Here is a 15,147-nt window from a genome sequence, read left to right as displayed (position 1 = left end):
GTTTTTTTTTTTTTTCTTTGTGGCAGCCTTGGAAGCCCCCTCTGATGTGAAAAAGAAAAATAATCATAGAATCATAGAATCATAGAACTGGCTGGGTTGGAAGGGACCTCAGAGATCATCAAGTCCAACCCTTGATCCGCTACCGCTGCAGTTACCAGACCATGGCACTGAGTGCCACATCCAGTCTCTTTTTAAATATCTCCAGGGATGGAGAATCCACCACTTCCCGGGGCAGCCCATTCCAATGCTTGATCACCCTCTCAGTAAAGAAATTCTTTCTAATGTCCAACCTAAACCTCCCCCAGCACAACTTGAGACCGTGCCCTCTTGTCTTGCTGAGAGTTGCCTGGGAAAAGAGACCAACTCCCCCCTGGCTACCCCCTCCTTTCAGGGAGTTGTAGAGAGTGATGAGGTCTCCCCTGAGCCTCCTCTTCTCCAGGCTGAACAGTCCCAGCTCCCTCAGCCCTTCCTCACAGGACTTGTGCTGGATCCCTTCACAGCCTCCTTGCTCTTCTCTGGACCTGCTCCAGCACCTCAATCTCCTTCCTAAACTGAGGGGCCCAGAACTGGACACAGGACTCGAGGTGTGGCCTCACCAGCGCTGAGGCCACAGAATCTGCCCCCCCGCTGAGGGGCAGAATCACTTCCCTGGACCTGCTGGCCACGCTGTTCCTGATACAGGCCAGGATGCCATTGGCCTTCTTGGCTACCTGGGCACACTGCTGGCTCATGTTCAGCTTCCTAATCATCACATGAAAAATCCAAAACCCACTTTCTACCTGTGGGCAGTAAAGGCTGCTTCCTCTTCAGTCATATGGCTCCTCACTGCACTGGTGAACAGGCTCATATACAGACAATTGCACTGCAAAGATGCTATTTGGTAGAAGCTTAGGCTTCAGTGAGAGGAATAAGACCCACTCCAGGAGCTGGTGTGCAGTGCCCTGAGGATGTTTGTGTCTCCTCTTTCAACCCCAGGGACATTTATAAAATCATCCAGGGAGCAGAGACAGAGCAAGCTGACTTTGTATGCTGGTCTGTGTCCTCCTGCTTTGCCACCCATCCTCTCACTTCCTCCAGTCTCTCTTCCTGTCCCAGACACTCTTCTTATTTTCCATCTCCTTCCCTTTGTATTGCCTTAGCTTTGGTTGGATGATGTTCCTGGACTTGTCAGATGGACACGCTGCATCATTTTCCTGCTTTTACCAAGCCAACTGGTTTTTTTAATCCTCTTGATCCCAGCCTGTATATTTCAAAGCTACCAATATCAGGTTGTAAGCATAGAAACCCCACTGCAGTTACCAGTGAGATGTGATATGCCCAGACTTGCTGCTACTGTGATGGGTCTCAGATTTCCTTGAGCTAATGAGAATAAATTGCAAAGCCATCAGGAGATTTGGTTTAAGAATTGCTCCTTACAACCGTGGGATTGTTTCTTGTATTTTCATGTGAAGAAGGACATTGCAACTTATTTGCCTATTTGCTCTTCTGTTTAATTAGAAGCTACAGGGAGGTAGCATAGTTTAAGGTAAACTTGGTGAAATTCGACCCGTCCCTGAGGTGAAGCTAGTCCTGCTTCTTTGAAGCTATTTTTAAAATAACTAGCTATGGAAAGGAGTTGAAATGGGAATTTTATGAGGATAATTCTGAATAATTCATGTTCCGGCATTTCACTGCTAAAACATAAGACACTGAGGTAATTTTTTCAGCTGACAGTCTAGCTGAGATGCTAGACTGCATGTGATCATGATCAATATGGTCAAAGCAGGTATCAAAGTACAAATAATCATAAAATTTGGATTAGATTCTAGAATGTTACTACATGTTATTTGGAATCCTTTGGTAATTTGCCTTCACCCAAAAGATGGGCCAAGCAAGTGGGGGAAGAAATTGTCTACAAGTTATTCACATACATCAGATTATTGCTTATAGTCTGATTATATATCAAAATCAGCTATTTTTAAAAAGTAACCTTGATACTGCCAGTAAGAGCAAAAATTGAACAAAAACAAACAAACAAACAGAGATCTGTCTCTGTCTGAGATCTGATTTTGCTGTGCAATGTTTTCCTAATATTCCTCATTTACCAAAGATTGGAGTAATTGACTTAAAATGTAATCCCCAGTGGAAGGAGGATCTTCATGATTAGAAGCATGAGGGAAGACATTCACATGTGGCAAGTTTTCTATTAGAAACAACTCTGAATCAATGAATTAAAGTTTTAGTTTCCAAATCCAAGTCAAATTGGCTTAATCCACATATCCTGAGAATAAACAGTAGCATGTTTCTTAGCATGTGTTAACAATCAGCCTTTGAGGGAGGCCCAATATGCTGTCCAATCTTCAGAACATTCCAGAGCATGTGCAACCATGCATTTTAGCTGGTTTTCTTATCCCTTTTAGGTGGATTAAGCCAACCCCTCTCTATTTTGCTTTCCTTTTGCTGCGCTGTTTTTTTTGATGAATAGTGCAAGACCTCCATGTTTTAGCCTCTGCTGTATGTAATTCTTATGTAGCTTAACAGAATGTTGATTTCACTGTAAAAATGGAGTAAATTGGGTAAAGAAGAACAGATTCAGGATTCCAGTTAATCTAAACCAGTCAGTTCTTCAGTAGTGTGCTCAGCTCCCATCTTGATCCCACATTTCTTTATGGAGGAAAATCCCTGCGAGTGCCCAACCCCCCTGGATTCTTACCGTCATTGTTCACATCTATCTTCTGAAATACAATGTTTGTGAACTCTTCAGCACTCATGCTGGAGTAGCCATTTATAGCCTGGATAGCCTGGAGGTAGAAATACAGAAAGTTCTTTAAGACTTTTTTCCATCAAGTTGTGAAAACAGTACACTGGCAACAGCAGCAGTTGCAAGGCAGCCCTTTAGTTCACAAGCCCTTTAAAAACTGCTAAATAAATAGCTACTTCAAGTAAATCTTCAGTTATGAGGACTGGAAATTTAATTAACATAATACAGCTTGAAGATTACAGACTCATTTACATATCTCTGAAGGTCTTCTGAAACCTTGTGGCACCTCTGCTCTGCAATACTCTTCAGATTTCACATCAGCATTTTTATCTGGCCCTCGAGAGCTCTGTGTCTTCCAAGAGTGCCCTATAGTCTCTGTGCTTTAAATATAGTATTGTTTTTCACAGCTGAAAGAACGTGAGGAGAATTCCTAAATAACTGTTCTACGAGAACATATTTAACTTAGTAATAACAAATCAAGTCAGACCAGCAGTTGGCAGAATTTGCTTGTCCTCCAAAGACATTAGGAAAACCGGAAATCTTCTACTTTTTCCTGTGGAAAAGGGACCCAATATCTGGAGTAAAGGTATAAGTTAATATTTTTTTGCAAAATGGTATCCCATCCACTGAGATAGTAACTTATGTGTTATGGTGATCCTTCGGGATCAATACAAGCCTATATGTCAACAGCCAGTGGTCCAGAAGTAACAAGCATATATTTACAGAGTTGGATTCAAGCTCAATATCCCAGTTAGTGACTGAGAAGGTGGGTGCATATCTATTTATAAATGCATATGAATATATGTCTTACAATGGGCATAGTATAGAATTTGTTTTTCTGCACCTTAAAATGAACCATTTTGTATAAGATAATTCACCATACTTGCCAGCTGTTTCTTGGAGTATTCCTGATATAATATTAGAACTCATTGTATTTGAATACAGTGTAAGTTAAACCTATTCAGTACTGATGTGGAATTCTTGATGATCACTGACTTTATTTTACTTAGTACAAACTGTCTGCAAATAGTAGATAGAATTTTGCAAAAATAGGTACATAAACTTGTTTGCATTACTAATTCATACTTTAGATACTTCTGGTGATTTATATGTCTGACCCTGATGCAATCTTCAGAAGACATTTATAGCTCTACTACAGTTAGATTTGTTGTGGTAAGAGTAAAGTAATCAGCCCTGAAGTACTTGAATCACTGACTGCTAAAAAATCACCTTAAATAATAACAATAACTTGACTGTTAAAAGCCATTGAGATGGCTCCCTGGAAGCAATTTTCATGGTTGCTAATGATCTGCTGGTCCAAAGTTTGCATAGCTGTGGGGACAGATGAAGTTTTAATAGGAATTCTGTGTCTTAAAAGTTTCAGATATGAAACATTTGCTTATTTACTAGTAAATATTTTTATTTGTTAGTAAAACAATACTTATTTACTAGTGTTTTGTGTAAGGAGGGCCCATAGTGAGCCTGTATTTTTCTTTTTCTTTAGAGCCCACTGATTTTAATCTAGATTAGGTCAAATTACTTAAGCAGGTTTAAGTTAAAGTTCTTGTACTTTGTAAGAGAAGAAAGCACACAGAGGTTTAAACTGGTTTTAAAACCAGGTAAGATGAAAAGGAATACTTTTTACATTAGAAGGATTTTAATTCACTTTTCAGTTAAAGCCCAAGGACAAACACAGTCACCTCCTGGCCTCTGGGTGAAAAATTATGGAGAATATCTGCAAAATAAAGATGTCTTCAGTCTTAATTGAGGAGAAATCTACAAGATGCAGCCTCTTCTACCTTTAGCAAGCTGCTCTTTAGAAGGTGATATATCAACTTTATTCATCTGACCCTGTGGCTCCATCTGGCTCCAATTCCTTTTAATTTGGGCAGCAGCTCTTCAAAGTTTCTAACAGTTACTAATCAGCAGTAATACAGAATCCAGGAAAAATCCATTCCTTGTTTATTATGACATTAAATACCTATTTAGATTTTATGCTCCCTGCAGCAAAGCCTTGCTCTGTAATGAGTCTCACACATTTAGGGGAGCAGTTGAAGTCATTCATATTTTCAAGGAACCCTATAATACCTTTTAGATGAGAGCAGCTGCTGAAGTGCAAAATATGTTACTAGAGCAATTTGAAAAATACAGAAATAATTTTAAAGAATGAATTGCACTGCTTTGGTTTTATGGGTTTGAAATATACCCATTTTCTGCAAAAGTCTGTGAAATATTTCTATCCAAATGTTACTGCATGCTTTAATGGCAAATTTCCCCAACTTAATTTTAAAACAGGGACAATGGCATTTGTAGTAAACAAATAAAAAAGCATTAAAAAAATTAAAATACTGGGATATTTTGTTGACATCTGTATTGTTCAGCTTGAGAAGCCAGTTTTCCATAATAGACTGGCATAGACACATGTTATCCAGCTCTTTTGTTCATTATGCTGCTTCAGTGACACCCTCTCTTATAGTCTAGTTTATCACAGTAATGTTTCTACTGTTTCTCCAGGTATTCATTTTCAGTGAAGCATTATATCTGTAGAAATATGCTTTAAAGAAAAATACTACTTTACTTCAATGGGCAAGAAACTAACAGCAGAAATGTCACTAGCAAGAACAGTCCTAGTTTTACAATTCTAAGACATTGGGTAAAATACATCTTATTCATTTACAACACATGATACACCACTGTTTCAGGGGCAGTGCACTATGTCAGATGCTATAGCAATTGGTCATAACTTGCTTACCGAGAATATGCTTAATAGTTCTTTTTTGTCAATACATCCATTTCCATCAGCATCATATAGCTTAAAATACCATTTCAATTTTTGGTCAATTTTCCCTCGTATAACCAAGTTTATTGCAGCTATGAACTCTAAGAAGTCTATAAATCCATCCTAAGAGAGAGAAAAAGAGAAAAAATTAAAAAAAACCCAACAACCTTTTTAACAACATTGCTTTTCTGTTCATTCTGGCATTTTCACAGCTATGGCTCATCAAATTCCCTATGAGGCACACTGATTTATCAAGAACATTAACATAGAAATCTTCTGTGGTGTTTAAAAAGGATGCACTCAGCTGGTAGCACTGTAGAAAAGGAGGTTAGCACAGGCAGTTTTGTTCTCCCCTAAAAGCTAGGGGCAGCAGATAAACAATTTTTTTGGTAGACTTCCACATGTGAAGAAGGTAAGTCTGGAAGGTCTGGATTGGTACTAATGAGATGTTCTACAGCAGAGTTGCTTATATTCATATGGGTACTGCAGAACTATGGATGGTTTCCAGTGCAACAGAGCTGCTCCAGGTGTTACTCATCTGATAGAACGTGTAGTAAGTGTTACACATGGTAACCAATAATCTGGCATGAGCCCCAGGTACTGTGGTTTACCTACATAAACATCCTGTCTCTCTGATGAATGCATTTTGCACAAGAAAGAAAGTCTTCAAGTCATAAACTAGTTTCTAAATAGAGAAGTTTGTGATGATATTCATAAGGAAAGTCCTTTCAGGTCAATTTAATTCCATATTTTTTGCTTCTTTCTCTGAAGCTGATGATGGAAACCTGTCATGGACAGACCTCCACGATCAGGTGGTCCAAGCCACTGTGACAGTTCCTGTGTTGCTGGAAAACTGTGGTGAGGATGGAAGAAACAGTTGCTGAATTTAGAGAATACTTGCTCCAGCTGTTTCTCATGTGCATATAAAAAGAGTTAACAGCTGGTAAATTGAATGTCATGGTCTTTACTTTGGTCAGAATCCAGTTGCTTACAAAACCTTGGAAATACTGTCATCAGCTTCAGATGGCCTGTGATTGAGAAGGCTGGATGAATATCTGGTAGGTTTAGTATGTTATTTATTTTTACTGTAATGTATCAAGAAAAGTCTTGTCTGTTGAGGTTTTGCAATCAACTGGAGTTGATATGTCCTTAAGGCTGGACAAGCCTAAAGGAAAGGATGTCCTATAAAGGTGCAGTTTGGCTCATTGCTGTACCTGTGGTGCTTGTTTTGATTTCTGTGCAAGGGTGTTTGGCAGAGTAGGACCTAAGAGATGAATCCAATGTTTCTGACACACTGGATTCAATGTACACAGAGAAATTGTGGAGACTGGACACTGCTTCACAGGTGTTCTGTGCAGGTTCTGGGTGGTTGCTGGATTTACCCTGCAATGACAGCAAATGCAGCAGTAGCAAAGAGACCATTGAGCCACTGGGCTGAAATGAAATTTGGCAGTGACTGCATGTAGTTTTCAAACAAGGTTAGGCCCAGTATTAATAGCAGATGCTTTACCAAAAAATGACACATCACATACCACAAACTTAATGCTTCTTTTTGGCACTGCAGCTTGAATTTCAGTTTTGCAAGTATTATTTCAAGAAGCATCTCGACAAGTATTTTCCTGGAGGGCAAGGTTTAGTTTTCTGATTACGTTTCTACCATCTGATTTGATAGATCTATTAAGAATGTGGTTAGATGGATTTCACATTGCATTTTTATTCCACTTCATACTAGTTATTGAAACTAAAAATTCATTTTAGGCCTGCTGGGTGGCCATGGTCAGATTAATTTTCTTCTTTCTTCCTTACATTTCACTTTAGATTTTGGAAAACAGTATTTTTTTTACTTTCTACCTATATCTTGGTGTTGTTGTTGCTCTGACAAGATGTCAGAAGTCTGGACAATGTAATCACCAGCATAAGGTGTCTGGGTACATAATTCTGATCATTTGGTTTGTCCCAAGCAGGAATGGATCCAAGGCCATGGTCAAAGAAGTCCCACCTCAGAAATCACCTGAGAGAAGTCAGAGTTGGCAGGAAGACCCCAGCCACATTCTGAAGCCATGCAAAAGCCACCAGGGACACGTTCAGCTCAGCAGCTGGTGTACCAGGAACAGAAATACTGAGAAGGCTGACACATTTATCTACATGATGTGGAACCAGAAGCATTTCATAAAAATCTCTGATGAGAATTGTACTCTTTTTCCTTTCTGTACCAAAAACATACATCATAGGTAGAAAGTAAAACGTTTATGAGATACAGAAGGCTATAGTGATCTTGTTAGGCATACACAGAGCTTTCTCAGATAAAAAAAAATACTGTGCTTTTTACAGTAGCATCCAAGAGCCTCAGAATAGTACATTAAATAAAGACAGAAATAGTAACAGTAACCTATGAAGATCATCCTGTGGTTCTGTGAGTACAACAAATAATACAATAAACATGTTATGGTGTTACTAAAAAGTATTGCTGTGCTAATTTAACCTTCTGCTGCTCATAACCATTCATGGTACAAGTATCTAGGTAGGTCCTTACACATCTCTGGGCTCTGTAAAACATGAGTCTATAGAGCATACCCTGTAAAGTGTCTGGAAGCAAGTTAGGAAGTCAGTATCTGGAAGCTTGTTAGGAAGTCAGTAATTCACAAAAAAAGGGCTACTGTACAAATAATAAAACCTATAAAAATATTTTAAAACACCAAAAATGTAATAAGCAGAGCTGGTATTGTGGTGGAAAACATGAATAAGTTACTTCTGGTGCTTTACTCTGTTATTCCAAAGGGCAAATTTCTGATATTTTTATTGAGTTAACGTTGGTGAAACCTGCTTATTTGGCAGCAAAGGATAAGGGACAAATCTGTGTGATGGGTGCATTTCTTGGGTGTGAAGGCTTATTTTCCTGTGTTTTGATGACACTGCCTTCCTTGGCTGCAGCACTGGGATCCCATGGGTGCCTGGAAGTGGGGTGAAGCCCTGCTCCCCTCCCTGCCTGTATGTAAAGAGCCAGCTGGGATGAGCCCTGGGCATGGACTGACACAGTGGGTCAGAAAACTCCTGGGCTGGAGAGACACCAAAAAAAATGAGTTCAAAACTTCTTTTACATGTCCCAAAGTTTTCTGGACCTTCTGCTTCACATAGTAAACTTAATATAAATATAAACTGCTTTTTTTTTAATCTCCCATCAGGTTGACTACATAAATTAGATGCTTTAGGACACATTACATCTGTGCATTTGTGCCCTTTGCTGCTTTTTTTCGGTAACTTGTGTAGCTTTCACTGATGAGTGACTTTTTAAGCTGCTTGGGACACTTAGATTCACAAAAGAGAGGGAAAGGGAGGAGAATTTGCTGATGATACAAAACTGATCCTCAGGGTCCTGAAGACACAACCAGCCCTGACTGCCTCTGCCCAGGGCCCATTTCGTTTGTTCATTAGTTGCTGCATCTCCTAAAGAGAAAGCAATTTAATTTTCTCTTTTTATAAGAGATTTTTTTCTTTTTTTGCTACAGAATGTCAGCCTACGTGCAGTTGCTGGAGGCTGCTCACTTTTGTTTGGTAAGGCCTGGGATGAGGGCAAAGCCTGGCACTGAGGGAGCCCGGAGTTACACAAGAGCAATTAATACCCCAGCCCTGACTCTGTAGGAGGCCATTACCCTTTGGTCCCAGAATAGTTCTAAGGACCCTACTAATAGAGTCTCTATACAATAAGCAGTGTCTTTGTTTTCAGATTTGCTCCTGAAAAATCTCTGAACTCAACCTGACACCAGGAGAGTAGCTCAACAGGCTTTATCAGGATTAACAAGTGTGCAAATATAGATGGTCGAGGTATTTCAAACCTAGGGCTTAGGACATTAAAGCCACCTTCTCAACCTTGTCTTTCAGATCACTACTTAAACCTCATAAAGCAGAGGGAGGAGGAGGCAAAACTCAAAATAAGTCTAAAATTTATAGCTAACCCTTCTTCTGTTATATAGCTAACCCTGTGCCTCTGTTTCTCTCTAGCCCCCATTTCAAGTATAGCACTGCCTTCTCCATCCTCAGAAACCTAAAGGAGGATTCATTTAGTTCTGTTTGATCTTCCTCCATTTCCTTGCCTGCTTTCTACTTCTGAAGCCTTTTAACTGTTCCTCAAGGGCTGCATACACATTACTGAGGAACTACAGAGCTACTGTGACTCTATTACTTTGACACATCCCAAAGGTCTGATAGTGGAGTTTGGGGCCTGGAGAGAGCTCTGGACCTTAGATGGGCTGTGGCTAGAATCACCAATTTTTTAAGCAAACAAAGTTGGCATTTGTCATTAGGGAGAATATCTTGGCAGGAGATAGCTGTTACTAGATAAGGATGAAATGAAGCAGTAGATGAGGAGCTGCAGAATGTTAAGTGGTTTTGTTAGAGCTGCATACTCACATATGGAGATGAAGTTACATTGACCAGACTGTCACACAAGGTTCTGCTTTGACCAGATATCGAGGACCTGTGAGATCTGAGGACTTAGAAAATACTAAGACCTTTGTGCTAGAGGAATAGGAAATGCAGAGCCAGCCCTGCGTCCAGGCGCTTAGTCTTGTAGAGTACCTTGGTAAATTTGGTGAAATCCAAAATGTTAAGATGACAAACAATTTTATTTCTTTAAAATTAACAACTACACCCCCCCCACACACACACCACTCTGCTCACTCATCATTTTCTGTTACGATTACTGGAGAAGTAGTAAGATGAAAATCACCAAGGCATCGGGCTGATGCCTGTGCTCAGGAGGCACCAAAGACAAAAGTGGTGAAGTACTGAAGAAAAAGCATGTGCTCAAGGTAAAGGACCTCAGTACTCTACATTCTTTACCTAGAAAGAATTTTTTATTTCTGTTAAAAATGGAAGATTGCATGTTATACTGATATGTTGTCGTTGCATGAGTTTGCAGCCAAGTTAGTTAAAACAGATCATCCAATTTCTGCTGTGTTTTTTCTGCAATTATTTCCACAGTGTGGTTCACCAACAACATTGTCACCACTCTCAGTTTCACCAACATCATTCACACCAACAAATGTGTTGAATCATAGTTGCACAGTTTCAGATGTTTCAAAACAACACTTAAATGTTAAAGGGGAAAATAAGAAAATGTAGACCTGGAGTAGCCTTTAGCTGCTCTATTCATAATTATTAAGGAACTAAATAGACAGACAGTTGCACTCTTGAAATATACTTAAGATTTCTTTAAGTAAAAGAAACAAATTCCTCAACTTCTTCTCGTGAAAATTACTTTCCCATTTATCTGCATCACAGTTTAACAAGTAATATTTAAAATTAATTATGATTAAATGTACAAGTTAATCTTCATTGTGTATTCATGTAATGTGATAAAATTACAGCTGGTAATAGTAGTAGTATGCTACAAGAGCTTTTTAAACTCAGTGAAAGCTGCAGAATACATGCTGACTTGCTTACATGTAAATGAAATGTTCAAAGAAACCCTACACATATCGGAGAGTTTAATCCCTTCAGCTTGATGTGTAATAATTGGTCACTGAGTAACTGCAGAGGAAATAGTTCTACAGCTCTCTTTTTCTCTAAGGCAGTCAGGGACTGTAGGAACTCAGGAACTCAAAGGGACACTATGTAGATGGTTGACATTTTTAAATAAAACTGAACTTCATCACTCTTTCATATTCCTGCCTTCCTATACTGACCTTCTGCCTAAGTGCAGCAAATCTCTATTGCAAAAGCAGTGAGCCTGGGCACAATGTGCACAGATAGCAAGGAAAGGGCAATTTAGTGAGCTGGGGACACACTGTGGTGTGCACTGAGAGCACTGCTGCCCTACCCATCACATCCCAGCCAATCATCATGATTATGATGCAAAGAAAATTCAAGTGGAATACTAGCAGCACTTGTCTGAGTTAATATTTTGAAATTATTGAAAGAAAATTTCTTAGACATTTGTATCATTCTTTTTGAAATGCAAAAAAACCTTCCAATGAATACTACAGTGCTGTAATAGAAATCTGAGAAAGATCTCACTGTAATATCCCATGTGAAGAACCAGCCTTCTGCAATTGATGGTGCTGTGCCACTACAGGGGAATTACCTCAGCTCTAAAACTTTTAGATCATAAATTGTGCCATCAGTTCCTACAGTCAAGAATTCAGCTTTACTGTTAAGCAAGTGATGATTGTAATGATGTCAACCTAGGCTTTCAGCTGGGAATGACACATTATTATAACATAAGCTAATACTATCACAGTAGTAAGTCCTGTACCAACCCACTAGAAAACAAGATTGTGAAATTGCACCAATGACTGCAGGAAGTCCTTACAAAGTAATAGATTTCTTTTTGGAATCAATACATAGAACTGGCTGTAAAAAAAAATCTGGAGACACTTAAGAAGTAGAACAATGGAATTCTTTAAGATGGTCTATAAATTTCAGTGTATCATGGATCCACTGAAATATTCATAGAACATAGTTTCTATTCCATGGATTTTTTTATAAGATTACAGTATCTTTCAAAGGCACTTAAGCACGCTGACGAGAATGATAAAACTACACCACCTTGAATACAGCAAAGCATTATTTAACCTCCTCCTTATTTATAGTGGTCAGACTAGTTACTTTACATTTGGGATAATTTTATGCAAGACAACTACCAACTCCAAATTAAGGAGAAGCAAATTGTCTGGCTTTATGTTATTTTTTGGGTTTTGTGTTGTTTTGTTTTGTTTTTTTTCTCCTTTGGTTGGATTTTGTTTGCAACTAATGGGAAAAAGATCCTTACATGTATATGTCAACTCCAAAAAGCAGAGTATTTCAGAAAGTAAGAGCTGTAGGTTATTGTTACTTCTGACAGGAGGATTCTTTGTGGCCATAAGTTATCTTGATTTGTATTTTCTTCTAGCCCTTGGTTTAGAAGCTGATTAATTTTTTGACACACAGCCTTTTACTGCTGACTCTACAATGTGATAGTTACACTAGAAAACTTTCTTTTCATGATATTCATATCTTGTGGAGACACATTAAAGGCCTTTGTGAAAGTGAAAAAGATTTCAAAACCAGAAAACATGGGAGTTAGATTCCACTGGGCAAAGTGAAGGTGTTATCCATATGTGCTGGGCCACAGAAAAGGAATAACATCACATGTAGCACACCTTGCCAGAAACACAATACCAGCTTATAGGTCTCTTTGCCTCATACTGTGTGTAATGCAGGTTATGCTGCTGCAACCTTACTCCTTGGTTAAAATGGCTGCTTGGAGTAAGCTAAAGGTGTACTTGTCCAGAGAGTCATTTCAGCCTGAGAGATCCCTAAAATTCTGCATTCAGCTGAACTTATGTTTGCACAAATATTTGAAGACTTAGGATACAAAAGAGGAAAGATGTTCAGGAAAGTTTGGGAAAATATTTCTATAATAAAATTCCTCTCTCTCCCTGTTCTGAGTAACTATTAACTACTGAATTTATGTGTCAGCTTTGGTAATGACTGAATATTTAAGGATGCAACAGTCCAGACAGTTCCTCACGCATCCTGATCATTCATATCACAGCAGCTATTCCTGGTCCTGAGGACACATCAGAACAAGGCAATCTGAAAAAGAAGCCTAACTGAAGATCAAATTTTCCAGCAAAGGAGAGTTAGTGAAGATGCCTTAAGACATCCTCGTTTTATCCCGCAGGAGATGGAAACACTTAATATTTAGGTTCTAGGTGGTCTTTGAAGTATTCCTCACTAGCAGTAATTTTCTTTAATCCTGTAAGGGCTCTTCATACCTTCAATAAGAATGTGTCACATAGGGATAGGTAATTGCTGCCTAGCTGGGTCATGTCAATCCTTATCTAAATTGTCTCCTGTAGAACCTCTAGCACCTAATTGCCTTGTATCAATGAAAATAATATTCTTCTGTCTTTCACAATTCTTAAGAAGGGGATTAAAAGTGGAAAGAGAAAAGAACTGAAATTCAAATTAATAATGAGTTAGATTAATTGTCAAAACACCTCTGAAAAATATTACATCTTTCTGTGAACATTTCATAGAATCATCATAGAATGGTTTGGGTTGGAAGGGACCTTAAACATCATTTAGTTCCAACCCCCAGCATGGGCAGGGACACCTCCCACTAGATCAGGTTGCTCAAGGCCTCATCCAGCCTGGCCTTGAACACTGCCAGGGAGGGGGCAGCCACAGCTTCCTTAGGCAACTTTGCATGCTTGTTTTTGAATACCAGGTGCAATTAGTGGATATGACTAAATGATTTGCATTTCCTTCTACTACAATACCTGAGAAGGCTGATACACTCCCATTCCTGTCCCTATAACTGGAGAGGATAACTCCTATTTATAGCCAAAACACAGAATCAGATGGTGAAAATTCTACCTGTAAATCAGAACTATAAAGACATAGCAGGACAGCAGGGAAAGAGCTAGGATGAGGAAAAAGGGAACGGTGATCTGCCTTCTAACATCTGTAAGTAATGCGTTCTACATCAAAGAGCCCATTTTAACTTTCTTCTTTAGATTTTAAAAAGGAATCCTTTTAAAATCTTTTCTATAGTACTAATACGCATAATGATGAACTCTAGCTCATTACTGAACTACTTCAGTTTTAAATGAAAGCATGCAAACTACAAAGATTATTGAAGATTTACATCAGTTGGTGGTTCCTTATGCAAAGATTTCTTGAGCTCTGTTGTGGATTGTCCATTTCTCTGCATCCACCAATTTATCTCTGCATATTAAGTGCAGCAGAAAGCATTTCTCTCTGTCAAGGACTGTGCAATGCTTTATAAATGTTAGCAAAAAATACTTGAACTTGCATAATATTCATTCTGTCTGACATACCTATTCATCTTCTTTCTTTACTTTTCACAGTATATCCTGCCTCTTACAATCCAGTTTTCTTACAAAGCAAGAGATACTGTAGCTAGCTTCAAGTAATACCAAATTAAGCAGGAAGAGAACTACAATAGCAGCATCTCATTTTCAGTACACTGCTTCTCATGAGAGATGGCTTAGATAGACAGGTCATAACCGTACAATCAATCAGTTCTTAGAGGGTTCAGTTTTTATTTCTAGGTGTGGCAAAAACGATCTGCAAGCCAGTGAAAATATATGACAATGATATAAGTTTCTGATTTAAAGGAAGAAGATTTTTTAGAATAAATGTTAAATGGTAGCAGTGATAATTACAGAATGTTTCCTTAATTCTGTGGAAGAGCAACTAACACCTGCAATATATTAAAGGTACACCAGACATTTTTCTAGGTACACTCTCTACTTTAATAATTGGTGTAACCTCATTTTGAAGGATATAATCTCTCCGAAATACGCTGTATCATCACAGAGAACCAAATATTCATCAGTACTGTTGGAAACTACTGAAATATTTTAGATAAACAACTGTTTCCTCTCTAAACGTCAGTAGACTGCACAAACTAGGACTGCATAACAGTTGTGCTTGGACTGAAATGCAGAAGGAATAAAAAAGCAGAAGAAATTCAGCTTCCTTTATGTGGTTACAGCTTTTGGATTTTTGTATTACAAACAGCTTAAGGGTGAAGAATACTGAGATATTTCTCCCTAAAATGACCTAATAAAGAGAATCCTTTAAAAAATGAACTCTGTTGCACCTGTATTTTAATGAA

The 15,147-nt window shown here is 38.6% G+C and overlaps 1 protein-coding gene across 1 annotated transcript in view; it reads right to left on the bottom strand.

Moving 5' to 3' along the window:
• Positions 1-15,147, bottom strand: part of GUCA1C (guanylate cyclase activator 1C) — a 35,758-nt gene that overhangs the window by 3,256 nt on the left and 17,355 nt on the right. Inside the window, exons 2-3 of the mRNA XM_071757538.1 lie at positions 5,493-5,642; positions 2,693-2,780 (exon numbers count right to left, since the gene is read on the bottom strand). Coding sequence (XP_071613639.1) covers positions 2,693-2,780; positions 5,493-5,642 — 238 coding nt within the window. The remainder of the gene's footprint in view (positions 1-2,692; positions 2,781-5,492; positions 5,643-15,147) is intronic.

Source organism: Heliangelus exortis, chromosome 1, assembly GCF_036169615.1.
Source record: "Heliangelus exortis chromosome 1, bHelExo1.hap1, whole genome shotgun sequence".
In the NCBI taxonomy this organism is placed as follows: domain Eukaryota; kingdom Metazoa; phylum Chordata; class Aves; order Apodiformes; family Trochilidae; genus Heliangelus; species Heliangelus exortis.
The sequence above is the reverse complement of the archived record's forward strand: the minus strand, read 5'-3'. Positions and strand labels throughout refer to the sequence as shown.